Source organism: Terrapene carolina, unplaced genomic scaffold (assembly GCF_002925995.2).
Source record: "Terrapene carolina triunguis isolate 2854851 unplaced genomic scaffold, T_m_triunguis-2.0 Scaffold69, whole genome shotgun sequence".
NCBI classification, from domain to species: domain Eukaryota; kingdom Metazoa; phylum Chordata; order Testudines; family Emydidae; genus Terrapene; species Terrapene triunguis.
This window is the reverse complement of record NW_020664420.1, coordinates 64,591,716-64,619,412: the sequence shown is the minus strand read 5'-3', so window position 1 is coordinate 64,619,412 and position 27,697 is coordinate 64,591,716. Positions and strand designations below refer to the sequence as shown.

The 27,697-nt window shown below is 40.8% G+C and overlaps 1 protein-coding gene across 1 annotated transcript in view; it reads right to left on the bottom strand.

Annotated features, from left to right (window-relative positions):
* COMMD10 (COMM domain containing 10) overlaps positions 1-27,697 on the bottom strand; it is a 180,033-nt gene that overhangs the window by 139,504 nt on the left and 12,832 nt on the right. The window contains exon 5 of the mRNA XM_024208771.3: positions 4,045-4,155. Within this exon, the coding sequence (XP_024064539.1) occupies positions 4,045-4,155 (111 nt within the window). The remainder of the gene's footprint in view (positions 1-4,044; positions 4,156-27,697) is intronic.

Here is a 27,697-nt window from a genome sequence, read left to right as displayed (position 1 = left end):
TTTAAAAAAAAAAAACAACAACCACATGATCTATCGGTAAATACTAATATGTCACTACATGGCCAGGCAGGGGCGGAAAAAGCCACTTTTGATATATATGGCTTGAGCTTTCAACAGATACATCACACAGGCAGACTGGTTCCATAGGAATCTAATGTCAATGAACAACCCAAAGGATAAGGATTTTGTCTTTATATTTTTATAGCTAGAAACTGATGCAAAGGAATAGAGTGGCTTGTCTAATGCCAAATCTATGAAAGCCAGAATTAGAGCTTGAATTCTCTATTTTAAACCCTGAAAATACTGTATACCGATTACAAAAAAGTCAAAATGAATCCACTGTACACATGGGAAAAAACTTTCAGCTGGGCCTCCACTCAACTTCTAAGTGCCCATGCATAAAATTGCACACAAACATATTTGGTCCTACACTTCACAGGTGGAAATACTGTGCACAACACTGCAAAGATATAAACATCTGCATACACACTTTTAACAGTCTTAACTATTAGCCAATATATGTATGTTAGGGGTAGGGCATGCTATATTAAGTATTATACCCAGCATGTGGGCAGATATGTTAACCAAATTATATTAGGTCTTTCCTACAATTCTGTTCACTTTGCTCACTTACGTCAAGTAATATATATCCCACAATACTCTGCAAAAGCTAAACATAGCTTTTGGCATTAGTGAATATAATACCTCTCAAAGGCAAGATCCATTGATTCTGTGTCCTAACACAGGACAGTAGGTATCCTAGGCTGGAATATGGTATCCAAAACAGAAATAAGAAAAGGTACACCATGGTAGCAGAAAAACAAGTGTAACCCCTTTGGGGTTTAGAGAGCATGGCCCTTTTAAATCTTTGTACTAAGGGGGGCAGTGTTGATTGTTCCAGGAAGAGGGAGTGCTGGTTTTTGTTGTTGGTTTTATTTTTGTTTTGTTTTGGGGGGATTGGGGCAGGAGGGGGGGGGAGGCAAGAAGAGAGAGAGGGAGAGCAACAGGGTGCGTGTCTGCGCTCCAGGCCCTCCCAGAGTGAAGAAGCCGAGAACCTGCCCGAAGCCTGGGAGGGACAGAGCGGCCAACCGGAGACATCCCAAGACAGGAGCCAGGAGGAGCACTGTGGTAGGGAGGAATCTCCCGAAAAGGACAAACCGGAGCTGGACCCAGTATTACTACTGCCGAGAGTGGTATGGGGCTCTGAGTACTGGGGCTTGTGAGTTTGCATTGGGAATAAGGAAGAAAGCTGTAGCTAGTTAAGTGGGGAGGTTGACTATAGCAGGGTTCAAAAAAGAACTAGATAAATTCATGGAGGATAGGTCCATCAATGGCTATTAGTCAGGATGGGCAGAGATGGTGTCCCTAGCCTCTGTTTGCCAGAAGCTTGAAATGGGTGACAAGGAATGGACCTAGGGTTGCCAGGTGTCCAGTTTTCGACCAGAAGACCCAGTCAAAAAGGGACCCTGGCGGCTCCAGTCAGCACCACTGACCGGGCCGTTAAAAGTTCAGTCGGCAGCGCAGCGGGGCTAAGGCAGGCTCCCTGGCTGATGTGGCTCTGTGTGGCTCCCGAAAGCAGTGGCATGTCCTCTGGGTCCTACGTGTAGGGGCAGCCAGGGGGCTCCGCATGCTGCCCCCTCCCCAAGCGCCAGCTCTGCAGATGCATTGCTTGGTGTTCGCCCTTTCAGACCGTGGCCTGTGGGGGCTTGTGTTGAATGTAACCCAGTTTTATCGCTTCCCCTATCTTTTCCCTTCCTGTTGTTTCCCTCCATTCATCCCTCTGTAAATAAATATTTCCCTTTCCTATATTCATTGTACTCCTCTGGTGTGTGTGTGTGTGTGTTCATTCTGGGGGGGGTTGGAACAGGTGCCCTTATGATGGAAGGGACTGGTAAAAAAAGGTAAAAAAAAAGTGATTGGTGAATTTTAGTCTTGGGTGAAATATATACAGTGCTTTCTAAGTTGTACACAGGTCTGGTAGTTTTGAAGCACACTTTCTGTGTAAAGTGAGCTGCATGCTGTGAAAACCAGCTTCCCAGAGGGAGTAGTGTGTAGACCTCCTTAATGTATTGTACTATTTTATCTTCAGGCAATAAATTTGCTAACTTTGGTCATTTGGTCTCCAGAACATTTTTAATATCAAACCACAAATACAGTCAATCAATGGTCTATACATTTTAATCACTATAACACTAATAACTGATAGTCTAACTATATAATCACTTTGGTCACCACTGAATTGCAGCTAATCCTGCAGCTGATCACATTGGCTACAAAACATTTTAGCACAAAATTGAAAAAGAATACAATATGCAGTTTCTTATGGAAGAATTTAAACAAGAAGAATATAATTATGCAGGTCTGAATTTGGCCAGGACAAAGCCTTATCACCCTACTCTTGTGATAAGTGCTACAGGGTCTTTAATGACTACAAACATGACCCTGGTTTTACATCTCAACCAAAAATTAGCATATCCAACAGTACAGTCCTCCACTAAAATAAAGCATTCGCATTGGTTCTGCGCCTCCTCAAAAAGATCTTCACTTGATTCACTAATGCAAGTACCTGTAGCACCTGCATTTCACTTAGTGATCTCCCACTTAAGTAATGACCAAGCCTGACCACGTGACTTTAATATAGGAACAAACCATAGCTCAAGGTGGCATGGTTGGATGCATTAGGATCCATTCTTTCTTTCTGACATAATGTACAAAATCTTAATGAATTCACTTCTTTTTTAAAAGGGTTACATACTCTTATCATCAAAACAACAACAAAACTTCAATAGAAACTATTATTAAGAAGGAATATTCCTTTATAGCAGCATGGGCATGTTTTTCTTTTAGTCATTTTCTGTAGCTGCATTTTACATATGTTGCTCATTACGACTTGTATACAAAATGCTATCTGCTTTCTGTATTAAGGTTTTTAAAATTCACCCTCAGGTAATCTACTGTTTTTTCTAAGAACAAAGAACTCTGTTACAGGCGCCAGTTTAAGGCACCAAGACGACCAAGGACCTAAATCTCCTTATTTACTCCAGTGTAAGTCAGGAGTAACTCTATTCAAGTTAGTGGAATTACTGTGGTTTAAAGATGATCTGAGAGCAGAATCAGGTCCCTTGAATCAAAATTTTCCTCCTTTTTTTTAAAATCTACTTTTTCACTAACACAGATTAAGGTAGAGACCACAAAAATTGGGGGGAGGTTACTTTCCACTGGCAAGGTGAAGTAATTCTATCCTAAAATATGCAAACCCAGTAGATCTTACTATTCAAGCATAAACAAAACATTATTTGTATTACTTTAGGATTTTTAAAATTTACTTTCTAGATTAGTCAGACCTTGCCTATATTAAGGTTTACCCACCACTGTATTGGTTCAGTTCAAACCACTAGCAAAAAATACAACATAAATGTAAAAAGTGGCTTCCATTGACGGAGCATGTCCGTTTCAAATTGAAGTAAAAGCCACCAGCACAACCCAAGGTTTACATTGGTGCAGCATGTTTATACCAGTGGCTGTCCCAGTGTAGCTATACCAGTGGCTAAAAACCGCATGCTAGTTAGGGTTGTACAATAAAAGTGTAAAGACCCTGGCTCTCCACTGTCATTTACACCTGTATAGTGGTCTTAGAACACATGCATAATGATTTGATAAAAATCTCAGCCCTACTTTGCAAAGTATAAATGAAAACAAAGTAGAAGGCAGAGGAAAACCAGGTGCAAAATATGTAAGAGTTATCAATCATGAGGTACATATTATAAAATAACTATACCCCATGACATGTACTGTCAATATCTTTATAGTACAAAGAACTGCTTATATGACATTCAATCCCAAAACCTATTTAATGCAAATAACAACATGCCAATTCTTTATTAATTCCACTTGCTTAAATTAAATTACCTTTAAAAAAATAAGTAAAAACACTGCTGTGAGATTAGTGACAATCAGTAGAGCTAGTTATAGTCTAAGAACCTTAAAATTATAATTCTTTAAAAAATTGCATACGTTCACTCTGCCAGGCAGTGGCTTTCCTACCTTTGAATCTTCATTGCTCATTCCAAGTTCTAATACAGCTTGAGGAGATTTCAGTTTCGCTTGGGTGGACTGAGCCATCTGAAGGTTAAGCTGCCATCCAATTGTCTCAAGCTATAAAACACAAGTTCAAATTAGAATCAGATGCTGCAGAAACACTAAGGAGGTGAGCTTTCAACATTTCTCAGTGGTCTGTGTCAATGAACATGGATGGCCAGGCTCTACGTAGGCATTAGAGTTCCTATGCAAAGCACGTTCTGCAAATTCTCCCTCAACTATATAATGTGGCTTGTTTTAAATTAATCTGCAGAAACACCCTTTAAATATTGTTTATTCTATGGTAATTGTGACAGCCCTTGAGGGTATCTGGTATATTCAAGTAAATCATTGTGTTCCAAAAATTACAGAGGACAGTGACTTACACTGATTTCTGCACAATTGGAAAGCAATTTATAAATCAAATCTAAAAAAAATGATTTTCAAAGGTGCTGACCTCATGAGGTTCCCACTTACATTGTGTTTTATACTTAAATTTCCTTTCCAAAAATAGAATCTTAACAGAAAATGTGGTCTGCTTTGGAAAGTGACTAAATAAAAATGGCAAATTCTTAATCAGCAGGTCTGCTCCCTGTGTGCATTCCATCATGCCTGCCTATACTCATGACAAAAATTATTCTATGTTGCTTTCCACTCCTGTTAACACTGCAGAAATAAAACAGCTAAGAGTGTGACCTGCAAAGTCTGTTCCTTCTTCAGTTACAAACAAAATGCACATAAAAAGGAAACCACACAAAACACACTCTATATCACTTTTAAGTCAAGGACCTAAAGTGATTTTACAAACATTAGCAAATTATGCATCACAGTACCCCCTATAAGGAAGGTATTACTACATAAACCACAGAACTAGGGGGCTTACAGGAAACAATTTCTCTGGCTACAGGAGAAGAGAAGAAAACTGAAGGGCTGTTACCTGCTAACAGGTTTAATTAGCATAATTATCACCTGCTTCTAGTTAGTTTTATAAAGTTTTTAAATTCTATTATTTGGAATTTCTTTACATTTTGTTCATAGGAATGCATTTTAAATTGGTTATGGAACTAAATATATTAAATGACAAAAATCTTAGTTAATGCAGAGTTAAGGGTGTCCAGTGATAGCTTCTGCCCTTCCAGAATGTCAAGTTCAGCAAAACTCAAACTTCTGAAGACAGGAAATACAGGGTTAAGGTAAACACCCACACAACCTTAACTCTGCCCTCAGAGCCTCCAATAGCCACTGGGAATGGTCTACATGCACTCCAGATACATTCACATTTGAGTGTAACTGTATTGAATGGGGGAGGAATAAGTTGGAGCTTAGAACAACTGTGATTATATATGGTAAGTGCAGTTAGCGCCCATCCATTAAAGTGAAGAAGCAGAGTGGGAATATGTGTGTTATAGGCATTGTGGGACATTGCTCAAAGAGGGCACTGTTAAGGTTGCATAGGAGTTACCTTAACTCTGTATTTCCTGATTTTCAAAAGTTTGAGTTTTGCTGAATTTGATGTTCTGAAAAGGCACAAGCTATTACCCAGCAACCTTAATGCTGCATTAACCAAGTTTTTTGGCATTTAATTTCCTAGCTCTTTCAAAAGAAAGAGAAATGTTTGTTGGTAGGAGCTAATAGTCACTTAGACAGTTCTATTTCTCACCTAGGTTTGCAGAGGATATACTACTGCGGCTAGGTAATAATGAAAAGACTCAGCTTTCATATAGGGCTTTTCATCTCAAAGTATTTTACAGATGGGAAACTAAGGCACAGAGAAGGGAGTCACCTAGCAGGCCAGTGGCAGAGCTAGGAATAGTCCCAATCCAGTAGTTTTTTCAATAGACCACATGGTTGCTATGTGACTCCTGAGTTTTCCTCACGCCTCCTGTACATTTTGTTACAGTGGAATGGGGATAATGGTTGTGCTTTGACATGCTTGCAATGTGTATTTGCTAACAGGGCTATTGAGAGAACTCTCACCCATGGTCTAGGCCCCAAAACCTTGACAGTTTTACTACATGATGGTTTCAGTAACTTTAAGTGTGTGAGAGACGACTAGTGGCTGCATGCTACCTTAGTTAAGTAGACTCAGCTGCATATTGAGCTGGGCTCCTCATTCCCACTACCTGCCCCCATATGGGACTCCTGCCCCTGGTTCAACCAGGTTCCCCAGCTATGCCGCAGGTCCATCCAGTTCGCTCCTCCTCAACACTGGGCATCCAATCTCACACAACAGTGAGGTGTATATTAAATATTCATTTTCTAGATTTTAGATGTTTACATTTATTTTTCCTTCAGCCCCCTCCCTGCCCCAATCCAAGCTCACACAGAGGGACAGGAAGAGGGGCTCATATACCCCAAGAAGAGCAAGGTCCCCCAGATTCCAGCTCACATAGGGGGTATGGAGTGGGGCTTAGATCCAACCAGAAAGGCAATTCCCCTCCAGTACCTGGGTTCATATGAGGGGACAGAGAATGGGAGGTTAAATGGGTTAGGGGATCGCAGATTGTGGCACACATACAGGAGGGAAATGAAGGGCTGACAGGTACCCCTGCCCCTATTCTCCCCCAGTCCCTATGTCACTCAACCGCATGTCCTTCCCAGTTTCCCGACCCCTCCCCTCACACTCTCCATCCTCTTCCCATCACTTGATTCCCCACCATTCCCATCCACTCTTCCACCCCAATCACCTTTCCCTCCCAGTGAGCATGTGTTTATTTAGTTTATTTTGTTTTCAAAAAAATTGTTTGTGCCTTCTGAATATTCTGCTGTACTCAGATTACAGTTCCCAAAATAAAAACCCCCCTTGATAAAGGCAGAGTGGAGCAATATTCCTGCTTTTTTTGTACTTCAGATTTCTGGCCTGGGTTGGATTTGAACTCAGTGATGTGATTCTGAAATTCAATTGGGCCATGCTGGTTCTGTGAGAAAGAGGTCATTTTCTAGATAGATAGCCTCTCTCACTGCACATGTGCAATGTAATTCCTTTAGCGCATCACTGAACATGCGAGGCTTTGGATGCTCTAAATGGAAAAAACAAAATCTGTTTCCAATAACTTTTTAATTTGCTTTCCTCCAAAGGACTAGTGGATGTCATGCACTCTGTTGGGGTAACCCTAGAGCATTGGACAGCCTGGTGCAATACTCTGAGCCCTCATTTGATCTCTGTGAGCAAAAAAGATTGCCAGAATCTCTCAACTCTAAGAAAAGTTATTTTTCCGGGGACTGTATCTCGGGAACCCGTAGGTCCACCAGCCCCAGAGTTGGAATGCTAACAGAAACCCAGAGCCCCATGAGGCATACCAAATTTCAAGGCAATCCAATTAACCGTGTAAAATAAATTATAGATCACTTAGGAAAGCAGAGTTTTAAAACAGAAACCTGGTCTTAACCTTAATTATTGCAGAGCTGTCATCCTTCTATAATGAAAGAATACATGAATACATGAAAAGGTACAACATGAGGAAAGTTGGACACCCTATTCTAATAATTAGTGAGCTCAAATTGGGTAGCTGATCAGAGGTGATAAACAGGCTGATCCAAAGGCCACAGAAGTCAATAGAAAGACACTTATTGACTTACGGATGGTCTATGCAAAATTTAAAAACCAATTTAACAAAGTCAGTTTAAAAGACAAATTAATTAAAATGAGTGCAACTCTGTGGAGCAGACACTTGTTTTACATCAGAGTGCCCTATTTCAATTTTGTTTAAATTGAGTCCTAAGAAAAAACAAAATAGGGTACTCGATCCAAAATAAGAGTGTTCACACCAAAGGGTTTTACAGATTTAACTAAATAAATTTAAAAGTGGTGCTCACAATGTGTGTAGACAAGGCGTTAAGAGTCCTTGCTCTCATATCTGTTTGAATCTTTTATTTTAAACAGGATTAAGCTAAATCAAAATAAACCACACAAACTGAAATATCTGTCTGCACACAAACTTGAACCAGTTTAACTAAATTGGATTAAAAAAACCACACCATTATTAAAACTGGTGCAATTTGCAACATAGACAAGCCCATAGCACCTTGCTTTCCACTGGACACTAAGTCCAGCAATAGAGGCTCCAAACCAGAACATTGCACTGTATCGGGTAATTTGTTCAAACGCTATTTAAGGTGATATTGGCCAAGAGCAACAGTCCCAAGTGAGTGGTGGATGACTGGCCTGGAGCTGGCAGCAGCACACCAAAGCAGTGAACAGCAGATAGTACCACGTCTTTTGGTGAAAATCAAGGGGAGACCCTGTGCCAAGCTGATGACTGCAGGGTCAAGCCAGGGGTTTGTGACTAAGGTTTGTGTATGGTTTCCAATTAGCAAGAATCTCGAGGGCTCCAAAAGACTGGCTAACAGGTACTATCAGAAACTCTGAAGTCTGCCAAATATTTGAGAAAAGAAACAACATCTAATAAAGAAGTAGTTTCTATATCAGATTCTCAAGAAGCCCATGTGTTTGCTGTGTCGGGAAGGAACAACATTAAGGGACTCCAAATTTTTCGTTTAAATTTCTTAGAACTGTAAGTGTCAATAGGGTTTTAGGTGCGGGCTTGAGACAAATGTTTGTTTTATTTTGAAAGGGACGTCTAGCAGTAAACTAAACATCATGTGTTAGAAATGCAGATTTATGGCTTTTATTTCACTCCTAATTCATATTGTTCTGGAATATTGCAGACATCTTAGAACAAACAATATATACAGTGACACAACAGTCTGAGTTAACAATAAAAGCCCTAACTTTTCTTATATTGGTTTACCTTAAAATTACTTTGTTTTTGGTAAGAATCGTGGATTTTTTTTTCTCATTTTAATATAGCTGTATGAGAACTATATTTGATTAATATACTGTATGCTGTCTGAAGCTTCAAAGTGGTTTGCCTATTTATTTTCTTGAAAGGGAGATAGAACATATAATTTGCCATGGCTTTATTTATTTGGAAGATGCTCAAAATTCTGAAATAGTAACTAACCTTTTGTGAGTGGTAACAAGGTTTCTGTACGGTATTTATTTCCGAGTCACGGTACTTGCCAACAATTAAGTGGTACAACTTTCAGGATTAATTTTTCCAAAGGATAAAAATACATTTCAATTCTTTTCATTTCTAATATAATGTTCACTATAATGACCCAAAAAGGTTAGAACGATTTTCCAGTATTCACAATCTACTGTGATGTTTTAATGTAATCTCAGAGGTAATTCCTTGGATTTTTATATATATATATATATATATATATATATACATACATACATACATACACACACACACACACACACACACACACATATATATTCCTCTTAATTTATGAAAATAAATAGATGCTTTCATTAGCTGCAGACTTTTGGCATCTTTTCACAGTTCCTCATCAGCATACTTTATATATTTATATACATATATATACACATATACACACACACACGTATATTCTACATACACACACATTTATATGAAGAAAAGCTACCCTCTCTGTCTCAAATTTGAAGATAAATATGGTTTGTGTGTTATTTTGCTACATAACATCTTAATGGTAGCACTAACTTTTGTCTAGTTTTAGCTCAACTTTTTTATTTAAAAAAAAATCACATACTTTCAACTGTCTGTAAACTAATGATAACGAGGTATAACTAGAACATGGGGGGAAGGCAGTCGATATCACTAATACAAGTTAGCATTTATGGAACATCTTTCGGCTCAGTTCCTCTAGTACTACTGAGGATGACTCAAAGCAACTCAGAAATGGGGAACCTTTAAATTACCTTTGCATCCCCTGATCCTGGGGCCATTCTGCACCACGTTGGCTCCCCAGGAGGTCATCATGGTAGCTGAGGAGCAGCAAGCTTAAGGGAACACAACCACACACCGTACACACCAGCTGTGTGGAAAGCCTGCCTATGTGAAACTTAAATGCCATTTAAGTACTATTTTCAGGGCTTAAGTGGTAGATAGGCCTTATGTGGATTCTCTGTACAACATGGATTTTACCCACTGTAAACAATGTCCACAAAGTTAATGTTTGTAGTCTTGTGTATACTGTTGCCTCCACAACTCAAATTAACTTATTTGTAAAATTACCCTGTATCAGGAAAGACACTCCTGTTCAACTCACTTGTTTGTAGTATGATTTAATGCAAAATAAACTGAAGGAGTGTTGCATGAAAATCTAATAAAACTGGAGAGAGTTGTTTTGGTTACATGACAGAGTCATAAAGAATTTTATTAATTTTGACAAACAGCACAGCTACTAATAGGAAAGAACTATCCATATCAAACTATAGCATATTCAGAAGCCAACCTAACTTGGAATGCTAAGGCGGCATTAACCAAAAGTCATCTTAGCATAAGCGTACAAAGTACATAGTGGATATCATGCACCATCTTCAGAGGCTAGCTGCTGGAAATCTACCACCATTTCTGGCAGGAAAAGGTTTCAAGTCATCTGTTCCCACAATAAACTAAGCTTACCTTCAGCAACGGGCTCCCTTCCCTAACCAGACTCCTGATCTACTCCCACTGGATTCCCTGTCCCCAACATATCGCCAGAGTAGTTGAGATTCTGAACCATATTTCATTGTCCAGGTAAGCTTATTTTGAATTAAACTGAAACAACTGAAAACAACAGTATAGAATCATAGAAATGTAGAACTGGAAGGGACCTTGATAAGACACATAGTCCAGTCCCTTGCACTGAGGCTAAGTATTATCTAGACCAGTGGTTCTCAACTAATTTATCATTGTGGGCCGCATATGCAGCCCACCCCGGACCCCAGATTCCCGAGCCTGCAGGGCCAGGTGGCAGCCCACCCCGGACCCCTGAGCCTGCAGGGCTGGGTGGCAGCCAGCTCTGGACCCAAGATTCTGTGGGGCCGGGTGGCAGCCCGCCCCGACGCCAAATCCCGCACGGCCGGCTGACAGCCCCGCCGTGCCGGGCGACCATTAGCACATAGCTGAGCTGGGCCATAGCTGTGTGCTAATTGGGCCATATGCTGCCCGTGGGCTGCTGGTTGAGAACCGCTGATCTAGACCATGCCCTAGAGGTGTTTGTCTAATGTGTTCTTAAAAACCTCCAACAATGGAGATTGCACAACCTCCCTAGGTAATTTGTTCCAGTGCTTAACTACCCTGACAGGAAGTTTTTCCGAATATCCAACCTAAATGCTCTTGCTGCAGTTTAAGCGCATTAGTTCTTGTCCTGTCCTCAGTGGTTAAAGAGAACAATTTATCACCCTCCTCTTTATAACAACTTATTACATACTGAAGACTCTTTTCATGTCCCCCCACCCTCAGTATTCTCTTCTCCAGATTAAACAAACCCTATTTTTTTCAATCTGTCCTCATAGTTCATGTTTTCTAGACCTTTCATCATTTTTGTTGCTCTTCTCTGCACTTTTTCCAATTTGTCCACATCTCCTCCAGAGTGTGTTGCCCAGAACTGGACACAATATTCTAGCTGAGGCCTTATCCGTGCTGAGTAGTGGAAGAATTACTTCTCATGTAATGCTTACGACACTCCTGCTAACTCATCCCAGATTGTTTGCATTTTTTTGCAACAGTATCACATTGTCAACTCATATTTAGTTTGTGTCCACTGTAACCTCCAGATCCTTTTTTGCAGTACTCCTTCCTAGGCAGCCATGTACCATTTTGTATTTGTGCAATTGATTATTCCTTCCTAAGGGTAGTACTTCATATTTGTCCTTACTGAATATCATCCTATTTATTTCAGATTATTTCTCCAGTTTATCAAGATCATTTTGAATTCTAATTCTGTTCTCCAAAACTTGCTATCATCTGCAAACTTTATACGTGTACTCTCTATGCCATTATCCAATCATTTAATAAGATAGTGAATAGAACTGGACCCAGGACAGATCCTTTCAGAACCCCTGCTGATATGCCCTTCCAGCTTGATTGTGAACCACTGATAACTACTTTCTGAATACGCTTTTCCAACGAGTTGTGCACCCACCTTATAGTATGTTCATTAAGGTTACGTTTCTCTAGTTTGTTTATGAGAAGGTCATGTGAGAAAGAATAAAAAGCCTTACTAAAGTCAAGGTATATCACATCATCTGCTTCTCCCTCCTCCCCCATCTTGTTAATATGTCAAAGGAGGATATTAGGTTGGTTTGACATGATTAGTTCTTGACAAATCCATATTGACTATTATTTATCACCTTATTTTCTTCTAGCTACTTACAAACTGATTGTTTGATTATTTGCTCCATTATCTTTCCAAGTACCTAAATTAAGCTGACTGGTCTCTAATTACCTGGGTTGTCCTTATTCCCCTTTTTTATATATAGGTACTATATTGGCCCTTTTCCAGTCCTCTGGGATCTCTCCCATCCTCCAAGACTTTCTATATTGTGCTTTGAATAATAAGTGCTGTTCTTTTTATTTTATATATTTTATATTTTTGAGTGAGTGATTTTGAGATGGCTAAAGAAAATCAAATAAAAGCAAAATGCTCTTCTGGCCCAGCAATCCAGGCTAACATGGAAATCCACGAAAGAGAAAATAATCCCCATCCTAACTATATTTCCCTTCACACCTGTGCTAGTCATCATCCACTGTTGTGTTGCATCTATATTAGACAATAAACTATTTGGGGCAGAGATATGTCATTTCATATTTGTCTGTAAAGCATCATGCACAACAGTAGCAATGTACAATGTTAATATAAAATGTTTTCTCTTCCAGCTTCTCTCCCAGTGCAGACACTATCACCTGGACAGATGATTTAAATGGAGCCTGAGACACCTGCCAAACATAGGCCAGGTTCTGCCACAATCTGCCAGGCAAGGAGTAAGAGAGGACTGTGAAGGATGCTGAACTTGAGAGTGGTGGAACACTGTATGTCCATGACAGAAACACACTCATGGTTGCAGCTGAGAGTGTGGAGAGCAGGGTCAGGTGTGTCAATCAGAAACTGAGATGGCATCATCAACACCTGAAGAATGAAAGAAGCAACATTGGAATGGGGGGAGGGAGGAAATCCTGACTGAAAGAGGTTCAGGCAGCAAGCCCACTGGAATATGTGGTGAGTGAGAGAGACCTTTGTTTTGTATACACTTAGCTTGTTAAGTTAGGTGTTAGTTATGTTTTACCTTTTATCTCCTTGTAACCAATTCTGACATACATACCTCATTACATGTAAGCACTTAAAATCTATCTTTCCGTAGTTAATAAATTTGTTTTGTTATTTCATCTAGATCAGTGTGTTTGGATTGAAGTTTTTGGGAAACCCATTTGGGAGAACAAGATTTGTGCATATTATTTTCTATTAATAAATGACAGACTTTATATGAGCTTGTATTGTCCAGGAGGGTGCAGTACAAGGCGCACATTTCTGGGGGGGAAGTCTGAGACTGGGAGTTTGCTGGTGTTGCCCTGTAATGTAATCATGAATGGCTGGCTATAGCATTCATACAGTATAACTGGGAGTGATTTACAAGCTGGAGGCTGTGTGTGAGCAGACAACAGGAGTAGTTGCTCACATAGCAAAGCAAGGTAAAAGGCACACAGATTGGAGAATTGAGGGGACACAACCCAGATTGTACCCTGGGTAATGTCACAATTTTCAACCCTAAGGGTCAAAAAAAATTGAGTCAAAATTCTGGGACCTGAGACAGGCTTAAAAATCATGTGATTTGAAAATAAAAATGTTGGGGTGAGGAGTGTTGCCTTCTGGTTTCTGAGTTTTTAGAGTCCACTTTGGTTATATGTTCAAGCTTTTCTCCACCACCATGAAGACTAAAAATTTACTTAAAAGAAAAAAAAACATCATGAAATCTGGGTTTACCATCAAATCACCTGTCTCCAGGAGCTAGGGCTTAAATATTATGAGTAGGGCCCTACCAAATTCACAGCCATGAAAAACGCATGAAATCTGGTCTTCCAATCTGGTCTTTTGTGTGCTTTTACCCTATACTATACAGATTTCACAGCGGAGACCAGCATTTCTCAAATTGGGGTCCTGACCCAAAAGGGAGTTGCAGTGGGGGGGTCACAAGGTTATTTTAGGGGATCACGGTATTGCCACCCATACTTCTGTGCTGACTTCAGAGCGGGACAGCATACCATGCCATGATACCCTTACTTCTGTGCTGCTGCTGCTGGCAGCGGTTCTGCCTTCTGAGCTGGGTTCCCAGGCAGCAGCCGCCACTCTCCAGCTGCTCAGCTCTGAAGGCAGCAGCGCAGAAGTAAGAGTAGCAGTACCGCAACCCCACTATAATAACCTAACACTATAATAACCACACACACAATTCCTTTTTGGGTCAGGACCTCTAATTACAACACCATGAAATTTCAGATTTAAATAGCTAAAATTGTAATATTTACCATTTTTAAAATCCTATGACGGTGAAATTGACCAAAATGGACCGTGAATTTGGTAGGGCCCTAATTATGAGACTTGTGATAAAATCTCAAGAGTTGGCAATACTGCCCTCCACACTCAGCAAAGCTGAGGTCAAGCAGAAAGTTTATACATTTCTGGAACATGAACAGGATGCTGAAGTATCAGCTAAACCACTCACTGTTTCTCCTCCATGGATTTTCCACACTTTAGCACCTATTTGCAGAGTAGAGGGTGCCAGCAGCATTTACCCCAGAGAAAGCAGTGGAGATAGTGGTGACAATAAATAAGCAGTACTGCTTAAACCAGGGGTGGGCAAACTACGGCCTGTCAGGGGCCGGATCCAGTCCACGGGATTGCCCCCCGTGGCACCGTGGGCCCGTGCCGCTCTCAGAAATGGCCAGCACCACATCCGTGCGGTCTCCGGGCAGGGGGGCAGAGGGCTCCGTGCAGCACCCTTGCCTCCAGGCCCCGCCCCCCACAGCTCCCATAGGCCAGGAACGGGGAACTGCAGCCAATGGGAGCTTCGGGGGAGGTACTTGGAGGTGCAGCAAGGGCAGCGCACGCGGAGCCCTCCACCCCCCACCACCCCGCCCAGGGCCGCAGCACTTCGTGGAGCGGTGCAGGGCCAGGGCAGGCATGCAGGGAGCCTGTCCTGGCCCCAGTGAGTGTCGTTGCCACCCCGGAGCCGCTTTAGATAAGCGGCACTGGGCCGGAGCCCGAACCCCTCCTGCACCCCACCCCCCCAGGCCCCTCCCCAAGCCCCCCGCCCGCACCTCGCACCCCTCCTGCATCCCAACTCCCTGCTCTAAGCCCCCTCGTACATTCTGCACCCCTCCTGCACCCCAACCCGCTGCCCTGAGCCCCCTCGTAAACCTGTACCCCTCCTGAACCCCAACCCCCTGCCCTGAGCCCCCTTGTACATGCTGCACCCCAACCCCCTGCCCTGAGCTCCCTGCTGCACCCTGCACCCCAACCTCCTGCCGCATCCCGCACCTCTCCTGCACCCCAACCCCCTGCTCTGAGCCCCCTCCCACAGTCCGCACCCCTCCTGCACCCCTGCCCTGAGCCCCCTCCTGCACTCCGCACCCCTCCTCTGTCCCAATCCCTTGCCCTGAGCCCCTTCCTGCACACCACACCCCCTCCCAAACCCCGCACTCCCTCCCACACCCTAACCCCCTACCCCGGCCCTGCATACAATTTCCCTACCCAGATGTGGCCCTCGGCCCAAAAAGTTTGCCCACCCCTCGTTTAAACTGTAACAAAAGCTGCACATTGTAAGAGTGCCTGAAATCAACATTATCAGAATTTCTACAAAAGAAAGAAGCTTAGATAATTATGTGACAACCAATCAGCTAAAGCTTTAGTATCAACATATTATGAATACCCTGGTTATTACATTCAGATCCTTGTGATTTCTTTGAAAAGATGTACTACATTTAAAATTACTAGCTTTTCACTAAAATACAATACAAATTGCATCTCCCATTTGTGCAAGATTCCCAGATGTGCGGCATTTAAAATTACTAGCTTTTCACTAAAAGGTAATACAAATTGCACCTTTCATTTGTGCATGATTACACCATCTATGTAATAACTGTTAAAACATATTTATTCAAATATCTAATAAATTCAAGATTTTGATATTATCTGATACAGTTTAGAATACATATATGCAAGCACAATTAAACCATATTAAGCCTATAACACTGCTTTATATTCATAGAAAACCTAGACACAGGAATGGTGTTGAATACCTTGTCATATACATCATTAGATCTCTGCATAAACAAACATTACTCCTGTTTACATATAAAAGGATTTGAATGCTGACTGGCTTTGTCCTGGTGTGACAAAGTAGAAGAATAATTTACCTTTATCTCAGATAAATACATTGCAAATTCATCCTAATTACAAAATCAGAGAAGCATAGCCTTCTGGACAGAATATTTGTTAGCAAGTCTGACAGGGTGGAGGCAGAAGTAGTGCTAAATTGAGAGTGAGTGTTCTATAATTTTCTATGCACGGAAAATTAAGTTTAAGAAAGCCCAATGTAGGACGGTAACACTACCATGCATAAAGCATACATGCATGTATACTCCCAACAAAGTCAAGGGGATTACTTGGGGAACACATAGAAGTGTTTGAGGATCTGGCTCGTATTAAATCAGTATAAGTTTTTGGATCTAGTGGGAGTGGGACAGAATGGTACTTAAATTTAGCATGGAATGTAATACTGGTTGGTCAGAAACTTAAAGTAAACTAAGTTTGTGACAAAGGCCAAAACCATAGGCATCTTTTGTAGCCTCCTTTGAAACAGCTAGATTACACAGTACTACTGCAACTACTGAGAAGAAAAATGTATACCAAGGAAATTATGGTACGGTATTAAATCTCTTATTGATCTAGCTTACAATGAGCCCATCAATCGGGTCAAATCGGCCTCTAGTGATACAGTCACTGATTTTAGCATGACTGAAAATAAATATTAATATCCATTTTATAAATTTCAATCTTGGCACAGCTCTGAGGCTACTTTCTAACAGTAATGACCTTTCTGGTATTAGCAATGTCTACTCAAGCCACTAACATGGACCTTCATGCTTTCAGTTTCAGCCAGTTACTTACTAGGCTGGTAGTAAAGAAAGCGCTGATTCACATTTGTATAGAAGATATGTAAAATCCAAAGCTCCTTAACTATTGATGCAACAGCCATTTAAAGTCAATTACTCACATTTATAATTACTTTTTTCTAGAGTTAGTTTGCCAATTTGAAGATGTGCTGGAGCATTGTGCCTCTGACTCTTCATTACAGACAAATTTTGCCTTTCCCCTAGTGAGTATACAAGGCATAACTGGGAGCATAAATAGTGTGGTTCCAAGGCACGTGGTGGGCAAAATATGGGTCATCCCTGCTAAAGGGTCCACACCTACTATGTGTGGAAGCAATTTTCCACTGGGAGATTCCTGTGTCCCAGAATGGAGGAGGTTTGTGGGAGGAACATAAGAGCAGATCTGGAGAACATGCAACTACAGGTATGTGTACTCTGCAATCAGAGATGTGATTGCAGCATGTGTACACACATTCAAACAAGCTCTGATCTAGCAATGAAGCTCTGGCAGCAAAGACTTCAGTACTGGTTAGCCACCTGAGCAAATACCCAGGGGCCCAGATGAAGTCCATGCTGCCACAGCTTCACTACTACTGGTACCCAAACTGGCCAGATTAAAGCTAGTTTGGGTGTGCCTACATGTGCTGCAATCACATACCTTGACTGCAGTGTAGACAAACCTATGTGGCTCCATCAGCCATTTTCCCCACCCATGCACTACCTTGAAGCTGCAGCAGTGACTTCAGTACATCCGGGAGGACAAAGGAATGGAAGATACTTCCCTATGTGACTCTTCTTAGCATCAAGCTTAACATAGGCTATGCACTGAATCCAGGATTTGGCTCTTAATTATTATATAGTAGTTGGTAAGGTTTTGGAGCAGGTTGGCTAAGACAAGTTCTTGGAATCTAATTAGATTCCTACCTTCTTTGTTGGACCGCAAGCTGGAAACATTTCATAGATCAAGAAAGTCCAGGTCGGTGAGAAAACAGATTATTGTTACTATTACCTATGTTTGATGATGGGAATGATACATACTTCAGTACCTCTGTGGCGATCATAGAATATCAGGGTTGGAAGGGACCTCAGGAGGTCATCTAATCCAACCCCCTACTCAGGGCAGGACCAATCCCCAGAGAGATTTTTGCCCCAGATCCTTAAATGGCCCCCTCAAGGATTGAACTCACAACCCCGGGTTTAGCAGGCCAATGCTCAAACCACTGAGCTATCCCTCCCCCCGTGATACTGCAGAGGCTGAAGGTATTACGTAATAAACGGCAGGACAGTACTTTCTTGTGAACTCAGAACCTACAGTAACTTTGCAAAGATCACAATCAAATTACATTGGCCAAGTCTCCATGAGTAAAAACAACAACTTTAGTTTAACCATACAGTATAAATGTGTTTCTAGTTTGGCATCAGCATATTAATAATCCCTTTTTCCTCAATCATAGACTTGAAATATAGCCTTTGCTTAAATCAGTCTATTAATTTTGAAGTTCCTAGGGCCAAAAACTAACTATAGAAGCTATTACGTGCAATGGCATATGGTTAAGATACTATATTAATAAACTAAATATAAGGTATAAATTTTAGGGTACTCAAAAGTGTGCTAGACACATCACAACACAGATGAGTTGCTCCAAAATGTGTGCAATATTGTTTCATACATGCCACAGTGACAGGGCAACCAACAATGGGGTCAACATGGGGAGGAAAGACAAGGGTTACAGCAATAACATCACCCAACAACTCAGCAGGGACATGTGTACAGTATAGTTGAACACATTTTTGTATAGCTTTTAGTAACTATACATTTGAAATAAATGTCAAAAATGTCTTGGTTGACTCACTTCTTGGAAGGGATCTGAACACCAGGCAGAATAGTAGTCTGACAACTAAACTGCTCTAACTAAGCAGCTGTAAACTGTACCAGAGCTGAGGCAGAATCAGAGAGCCACAACTAGTTCCTGGACAGTAGCCCTCTAAAGAAACCAGTGTAAGCTGCATGCACCAGAGACTCTAACCCAGAGTTGTCTAGCACTATCTGCACTGCCCACTCAGTGGGACAACTCTGCACACTCTTTCTTACAGACTATTGAATGAGTTTGTACCCGATTAACTTAGAAAAGGCTTAGTCCTACTCCCAATAGCTACAAGCGCTGACAAAAAAATCCCAATCCTTTAAAGCAGGGTTTTCAAAAATTAAATGAGAAACATTCCGTTTCTTGGCTTAAAAAAAGTTAGGGTTTGTTTTAGCTATGTTTCTTTAAAGGAACATATATCCATTTTACTCAACCCAGTATATGACAGTTCAAAGATAAGAAGCATTTCTCACAAAAAATACCTGAAATAAAAACTGTTTCTTATATTTTATCAGGTCTGCAGTATTACTATCATTGCGAGTTCTATGTAAGGGAACTCCTTCAAAGATGATAGGATCTAAGTTTACTCTACTGCTTTATAACAGTTTGCAAACTTCAGAGGGTATCTGGAGGGTCACAGCATACGAGTATGTCTATGCATCTGGAAGCATGCTCAGATAGACAGCCACACGTGAGCTCTGCTCAAGCTAACACACTAAAAATAGCAGCATAGCCAAGGGGTAGCATGCATGGTGGCTTGGGCTAACCACTCAAATATGTACACAGAGCGTCTACATGGGTTTGCACTCAGATGGCTAGCCCAAGCTGCTGCCCATACTCCATTGCTATTTTTTAGCATGCTTGCTCAAAGAGATTATTGTTACTATTACCTATGTGTATGGCTACCCAGGCTGGGAAACATGTTCCCAGTTAAAGTGAAGACACATATCTTATGTTTAAGGATCAAAGAAAGGGATATACAACATTTTGATCAAAAAACTCTAATGATACAAAATTAACCTGGCACACATTAAAATGGATGAAAACTGGCTGACAGATTTCAAAATTTAACTGTAAATAGGGAATCATCATTCAATGGGTACGCTTCTATTTTTATCAATAACCTGATAGAAAAACAGTCATCACTGATAACATTTGAGGACGATATCAAGATTGAGGGAGTGATAAATACCAAAGAGGACAAGTGACAATATGTATTTCAATTTGGCACTAGTGCAACCACTACTGGAATACTGTGTCCAGTTCTGGTGTACAGAATTCAAAAAGGGAGTTGATAAATTGGAGGGGGTTCAGAGAAGAGCCACAAGAATGATTAAAGGATTATAAAACATGCCTTATAGTGATAGACTCAAAGAGCTCAATCTATTTAGCTTAACAAAGAGAAGGTTAAGGGGTGATTTGAACACAGTTTATGAGTACCTACATGGGGAACTAAAATTTGACCATGGATTCTTCAGTCTAGCAGAGAAAGGTATAACAAGATCCAGTGGCTCAAAGTTTACACTAGACAAATCCAGACTAAAGATAAGATGCAAATTTTGAATAGTGAAGGTCATTAATCACTGTAAAAATTTAGCAAGGGTTGTGGTGTATTCTCCATCACTGGCAATTTTTAAATCAAAATTGGATATTTTTTCTAAAAGACACACTCTAGTTCAAACAAGAATTAATTCAACCAAATCCTGTGGCCTATGTTATACAGGAAGTCAGACCAGATGATCACAGTGCTCCCTTCTGTCTTTTTAGTCTACCAATCTATGAAAATCTGAAGTGCTTTTTAAAAAAAGAATGCTAGCAGCCCAGCATTCATGAACTACTCTCTACAACAATGATTTTCAATCGGGGGTCCATGGACCCCTGGGAGTCCGCAGACTATGTCTAAAGGGTCCGCAAAGGTTGTCATTACCAATTAACAGTGATTTTCAACTTGTGGTCCACAGACCCCTGGAGGTCCGCACATTCATTCGAAATTTTTTAGGGGTCCCCAAATGAAATAAAAGGTTGAAAACCACTGCACTACAACAGTAACACAGTATGTGCCGGCTGAATTTTAACTCCTTCCTGACAGTACACCTGACCCAAAGGCCACCCCCCTCCCAAATTTCAAGTCCCTGCTCATGTTGGAACTAGAACTTCTCAACTAAACTCAACTAAATTTTTTTTCTAATATGGACAGAACAACATATTTTCCCCTAAGCTCAATCACAGAAATAGCTGAGCTGTTTTAGTTGAAACTTCGGGGAGAGAGGGGGAGCGGGGGGGACGGACGAAGCAGACCCGCAGCATGGAAAATTTCAGCCCAAACAGTTTAAGTTTGGCAAAGTTTTTCTCAACTGAAAACATGGTCTATCATGGAATGTGTCCGGCAATCTTAACTACAGGCATCACTATCTGCGCCATCTATTATAAAAAAAAAGGTTTTACAGTTTAGGACTAAAGAGGAGTGTACAAATCCCAAGAGTTTATAATTAAGTGGATTGTTTGGGTAATTGAAGAAATTCCCTATCAAGCACCTGGACATGGTTGAATCTAATTAAGCTCTATCCAGTGCTGAGTGTATGAGTTTTTCATTTTTAAAAGCAATCCATAAACAGATTGTATCAAAAAGATTCATGAATATGAACAAACCCAAAAGCGGAAAAAAACATGTTAAATGAAAGCGTAGTTAAGTAGTGCAACCACAGTACATCTATCAAGAGAACACTATCCAGGAAGATGGGAAAAACAGAACAAAAAAGACAGATGCTAGTGACTAGGAGATTTAATTTTCAGAAACATACAAGGTGCATGGGGGTGTGTAGCAGAGACACAAACCCTCATGTTGTATTGCCTCTGGAGGAAACACTACCATAACTGGACAAACTCCTGGCAGAAGCTGAACTGGAGCCAATTATTTTGATGTATAGGTAAGAAACAATGACAGTCAGCAATGGAACAGAGGTCTTAAAATTAAGGTAAGAAGTAATTTAGAAAGGATCCACAAACTTTTTACAAAATATATAGCAGTGTCAGTACTTCATGTACTGAATGACCCAGCGTAATCTTTAGAAACTTACTTTTCCTCATTATCATCTTGCAAGACATTGCAATGCCAATCCATTAACGATGAATGACCAGCTCCCACTTGATGAGATATTGCAGCAAGTAGTCTGCTGAGGTGACAACCAGTATCAGAGTATGCTGGAAACTGAAGCCTATCTAGAGAAGTGAGGTAACTCCAAAATTACTATTAAAAATATTACAGTTTTGTAATGTTTCCAACACTTATCCCATACATAACACAAGATTAAAGAGAAAACTTTATCACATCATGCAACATTTTAAAATCATTGGCCTTACCAAACCAACTTTACAGACAGTGGTGGTGGTCTCATCACAAATAGAAAGCATCAAGAACTATCTAGCCTGAGCTAACCATCCACACCAATCTACAGTTTTTAGACCTATAGAAAGAAAGTTGCATGTCTAATGTTCCATCAGCATGGAAGCATGTCCTCGGGAATGGTGGCCGAAGCATGAAGGGGCATACGAATGTTTAGCATGTCTGGCACGTAAATACCTTGCAATGCTGGCTACAAAAGTGCCCTGCAAATACCTCTTCTCACTTTCTGGTGACATTGTAAATAAGATGTGGGCAGCATTATCTCCCTTAAATGTAAACAAACTTGTTTGTCTTAGCGATTAGCTGAACAAGAAGTAGGACTGAGTGGACTTGTAGGCTCTGAAGTTTTACATTGTTTTGGTTTTGAGTGCAGTTATGTAACAAACAAACAATCTACATTTGTAAGTTGCACTTTCACGATAAAGAGATTGCATTACGGTACTTGTATGAGGTGAATTGAAAAATATTATTTCTTTTATCATTTTTACAGTGTAAATATTTGTAATCAAAAATAATATACACTTTGATTTCAGTAACAATACAGAATACAATATATATGAAAATGTACAAAAGCATCCAAAATATTTAATAAATTTAAATTGGTATTCTATTGTTTAACAGTGCGATTAAAACTGCAATTAATCGCAATTCATTTTTTTTTAATTAATCACGTGAGTTAACTGCAATTAATCGACAGCCCTAATATATATACATACACATATACACACACATTATATATATATATATATATGCAAACACTCGGAAGTTAGAAATTCCAGAATTAAGGTTGCCCGAGGGGAAAAGATTTCTGATAGTTAGATGGCTCTTTAATGTAATGAGAAAAGGCATAACGAGATCCGATGGTTGGAAGCTGAAGCTAGACAAATTTAGACTAGAAATATGACACAAATTTTTAACATTGAGGGTAATGAAGAATTGGAATGACTTAATCTAGGGATTCTTGGTCACTTTAAGTTTAAATAAAGTTTGGACATCATTTTAAAGGATATGTTATTGCCTAAATAGAAATTACTGGTTGAGGATCCATGTCCTGTGTTGTATAAGAAATCAGATGTAATAATCCTAATATTCCTTTCTAGTTTTAAAATCTATTAATTTTGCAAGGTGGCGCACACAAAGAAGTTCTGATATTTTATGTGCAAAACTTCATAGTCCCTTTTCTCCTGTAACTTTTTAACTCTGATGGAGGAGTTAGAGGAAGAGAAACTTCAGAAAAATACCCACTGTGATGGGGGCAGCTGCCCCTCAATAATAGGTAAGGGGTTAAAGCCATCCTGGGGAGGCTGCATGGGAAGCAGCCAATGAGGAAAAGGCTTATAGTGCCAGCCAATCAGGAGAAGCTTTATTGGAACAGCCAATCAGTGCCAGGTTGGCCCATATAAGAAGGGGCTGCTGAGCAGAGGAGGAGGCAGTTACTCCATGAAAGTTGAGGGAGGAGGACTGGCTGCTTAGAATGCTGGAGCACCATGGACAGAGCAGTGCTGGGCAGGGTCAGCAGAGTAGGAGAAAGCTCCACGCTGACGGCTGCCAGACTGAAGCCCTGATACAAGGGCGGAGAAGATGCTAGGGCTGCGGGGAAGTGGCCCAGGGAAGGAGACGGCAGAGTTGGAGGAGGGGCAGTATGTGGCTGCCAGCTATAGGGTCCCTGGGTCGGGACCCAAAGTAGCGGGCGGGCCAGGGTCCCCCCCTTGCTACTGAGGGGAGCGGCTGGAGAATGGACTGCAGTTTGCCACTGAGGCAAGTGGTTGGACTAAGGACTGTCGGTCACCTGGAAGGGGGGAAAGAACCAAATGGGGCACAGCCGGAGGGCTGTGTCCAGAAGAGGACGATGCGAGACACCACTAGACAAGGGCGCTCCGGTGAAACGAGATCTAATTCCCAGGACTGCCAGCAGGAGGCGCCGCGGTGGTGAGTTACGCCCTGTTACACCCACTCCCTATCAAAAGATGAACATTTGATGGGGACAGGTGTTATTCAGGTAGAGAGGTGGAAGAGAGGAAAGAGAAGAGAACAACGAGGAAAGTACAGCGGGCATCAAGCACTACTAGTGCATTGGCTTCCTCTTCTAGAGCTGAGCCTTACATCCACACTTTCTGGGGCAAGGACTGTTATTCGAGAAACGGACTTTTTAGACACTCGTGATGACATAACTGAACCATTTTGGCGCTTACACTATCGTCTTTCGAGATGGATAGTTGCCAACACTTCCTTTACATGGTAAAACCCAGCTGTTAGGTGACAACCAGAAGGAGAAAGAGAGCAGACAGCCTGGACAGGAGAATTACAGGGGGAGCATCAAGTCAGGAGAGAGGTTCCCGAGGATCGGAACCTGAATGGAGACTGGAAAGCTGAGGAAGCCTACCGGAATCACAGTACAGCCCCAAGGAGAAGGGCTGGGAGCCCCTGAAACCAAGGGGAAGGAGTGTCCACGGACCAAGGAAGGCTCTGTGGAATGTGGCAGCAACACAGATGCTGCTGGAGGGCTGTGGAATCCTTTAGCCAAGAGGAAGGGGTTGTAAGTTCAGGGACCAGGGGAACACTTGTGCAAAAAACTCTAGAGAGATCAAGTCCCCTCCCTGCATTCTAGCCAGAACCCCTACCTGCAGTCTAGCCTCAGAGCTGGGCAAGACACAGTTTTCCCATCTTGTAAAACTTTTTGTGATTTCAAGTGTTCCTGTTCTGCATCGGGACAAAACTGAGATGTTTTGAAGTTTTTTGTGGAGGAGAGAAAAGGAAGAAGAAGGGAAAAAAAAAAAAGAGAGAGAGAGCGCGTTTATCCGCCCTAAGACAACCTGTAGGCTGGTGGTCACGGCAAACATCTGGGATGTGGGAGATGCAGGTTCAAGTCCCTGGTCTAAATCTGGCAGATTAATGAACTGAATCCGGATCTCTCACAGCCCATCTGAGTGTCCTGGCCATGAGGCTATTCTGGGGAGGGTCTCTCTCTGGTTTTAATCAAAAATTCCATCCTGAACCTAAGAAACTTTTCCTGATGTTCCCCCCATCTCAAAAGATCAGTTTTGACAAATCACCATTTTCCAGAAACAAATGTTTTGCTGAAAAATTCCCATCAAATCTCTATACCTCATGTCCTTTAGCCCTCCCACCTAGACTCACCCAGCCAAATTCAAAACTTATTTTACAATAAGTCTGTAAATACGCAAGTACAGCTTATTAAGGTCTAAAATAAATGTGTACAAAAAGGATAAATTTGCATGTGGTACATCAAACATCAATATCTGAACCAATAAAGTTTGGGAATTACTGCTCTAAAAGTGGCCAGATTTTCAGAGGAGCTACGCACCCTATTGAGTGGAAATCAATGGGAATTGCTCGTACTCAGCATCTCTTAACATCTGATTCCTTATTCAGGATTTAAGCACCCAAGTTTGAAATTTGTGGTGTAAGCTTGTGTGTGATAAATTGCTGAATGCACCTCTTTGGGCTTGTCTACATTGAGACACAGTTCAGCCTACGCAGGTGTGAATAGCAGCATGCACCAGTACTGTGTTATAACTCCCCCATGTGGAAACTGCAGGCACTAACTAAAACATTCCTAGTTCGCCTTAACATAGTAGTGTTTGAAGAGGACTATATTAATGCAAACTAGGTAACTTTTAGTTTGCACCCACAGCATCCACCCAGGGGCATTACATTGCAGCATTTTGGTGCACATTGCTATTCACACCCCCCATAGTCCAAACTGCAGGGCAGTGCAGTTATCGCATCAGTCTGACTATTAAAGAAACTCATAATGCATTGGTAAAGTTACTGAAATTTGGTACTTTACCTTTGCTAGGATCACTCTAATATTGTCTCTGTGTCTCTCATTAAAAGGACAGCATCTGATTGGATTAAAACACTAATATACTGGAAAGTGACATAAAAGGATACATCTTAACAATAATGGAGCTTCATATGGGAAACAGAAGTTGATGAATGTTATAGGACAAGTTTTCAAAGAGGCTTTGTTTTTGTTTTGTTTTTTGCACACAAGGATGATTAATGTACAAATGACCAACTTCATCTGCAGGCATAGGCAGCACAAATATTTTGTACATATGGGCTAAGCTTTTTAGAGGAGCCTAAGGAAGTTAGTTGCTGAACTTCCATTAAATGTCTATGGATTTGGGCACGTTATACTCCTTTAAAAATCCCATAAATATATTCTACCATTTGCACACATAAGTAATAACATGTGAAAACTGCACATGCAAAGGAGCATGCACGTAAACAGATACCCCATGTTGAATACTTGGCCACATAAATACAGTATACATATGCAAATATATACACACACATACACACACACAAGTACAACTATAGGAGTGTATTTAAACAGTACCAACTATTTTGAAAAATGTTACCTCAAAGATCTTCCACGTTTTATATACATATATGAGGATACTGTTGTCAAAGAGTATTTATAGCTGGATTATACATGTCTACTTTCTATGCAGATGCTATTCCAGTCTCAGTGAAAACATCTCTAATTGTTTCAAGGGATGTTCAGGACTCCAATATATTTGTATTCTGTCATTAGGGGCTGATGAAAATATTACAGTGAGTTTACTGCTAGAACTAAAACAACATATTCCGAATAAGAAAACAATGTATATTTTTCCAATATTGCCAACGGTACACAAAAAAAACCATTTTGTGAAAATAAAAACTAAGCGATGACACCAAATAATCTTTCGACTTTGACGATGGTTAAATATTTTTGGACTTTATGACTGAGTGTACAATGGTTAAGAAAATCCAGTACTATGCAATTACATTAATAATACATAAATAAACATTGAAAGGTTAGATGAAAGAATTTACAAAGCTATGCTGAACTCATATGACACCAATAATATAGCAAAACCATAAACAAGGTCTTGCAGGCTTATCCTATTTTGATTTTAAAATTCTTTCTATTTGGAGCTGATTAGGCAGCTGAGAAGACAGTGGCTACTTCTGCATTTCTAAGTTCTTAGTAAGGGAAACCTCCCATTAACTTCAAGGGGAGATTTTTCCTGAGTAAGATCTGCATGACTGAGTCCTTAAAGATTTCTGAAGCAAGCAGCCAAAATAAATTCATAACACTATCCCAATATTCAACTTAGAGAGTGACACCTGGTTCCTTACATTCCTACACTCAGCTCTCTCTCAAGTTTGAGTAAAGTATCATACAACATCCTGACAACCCAGAAGTTGCTCCACAGAAAAATGGTAACTTAAACATGTGTCTAGGCACACAGGTTAAACCTATACTTGTTCGGATAAACAACTAAGGTGAGTGCAACATTCCATTACTGCACTAGAAGACAGTTGTTTTACTGGAAGATTATTAATTATGAACCATATTCAGAGTTTGCTTACAT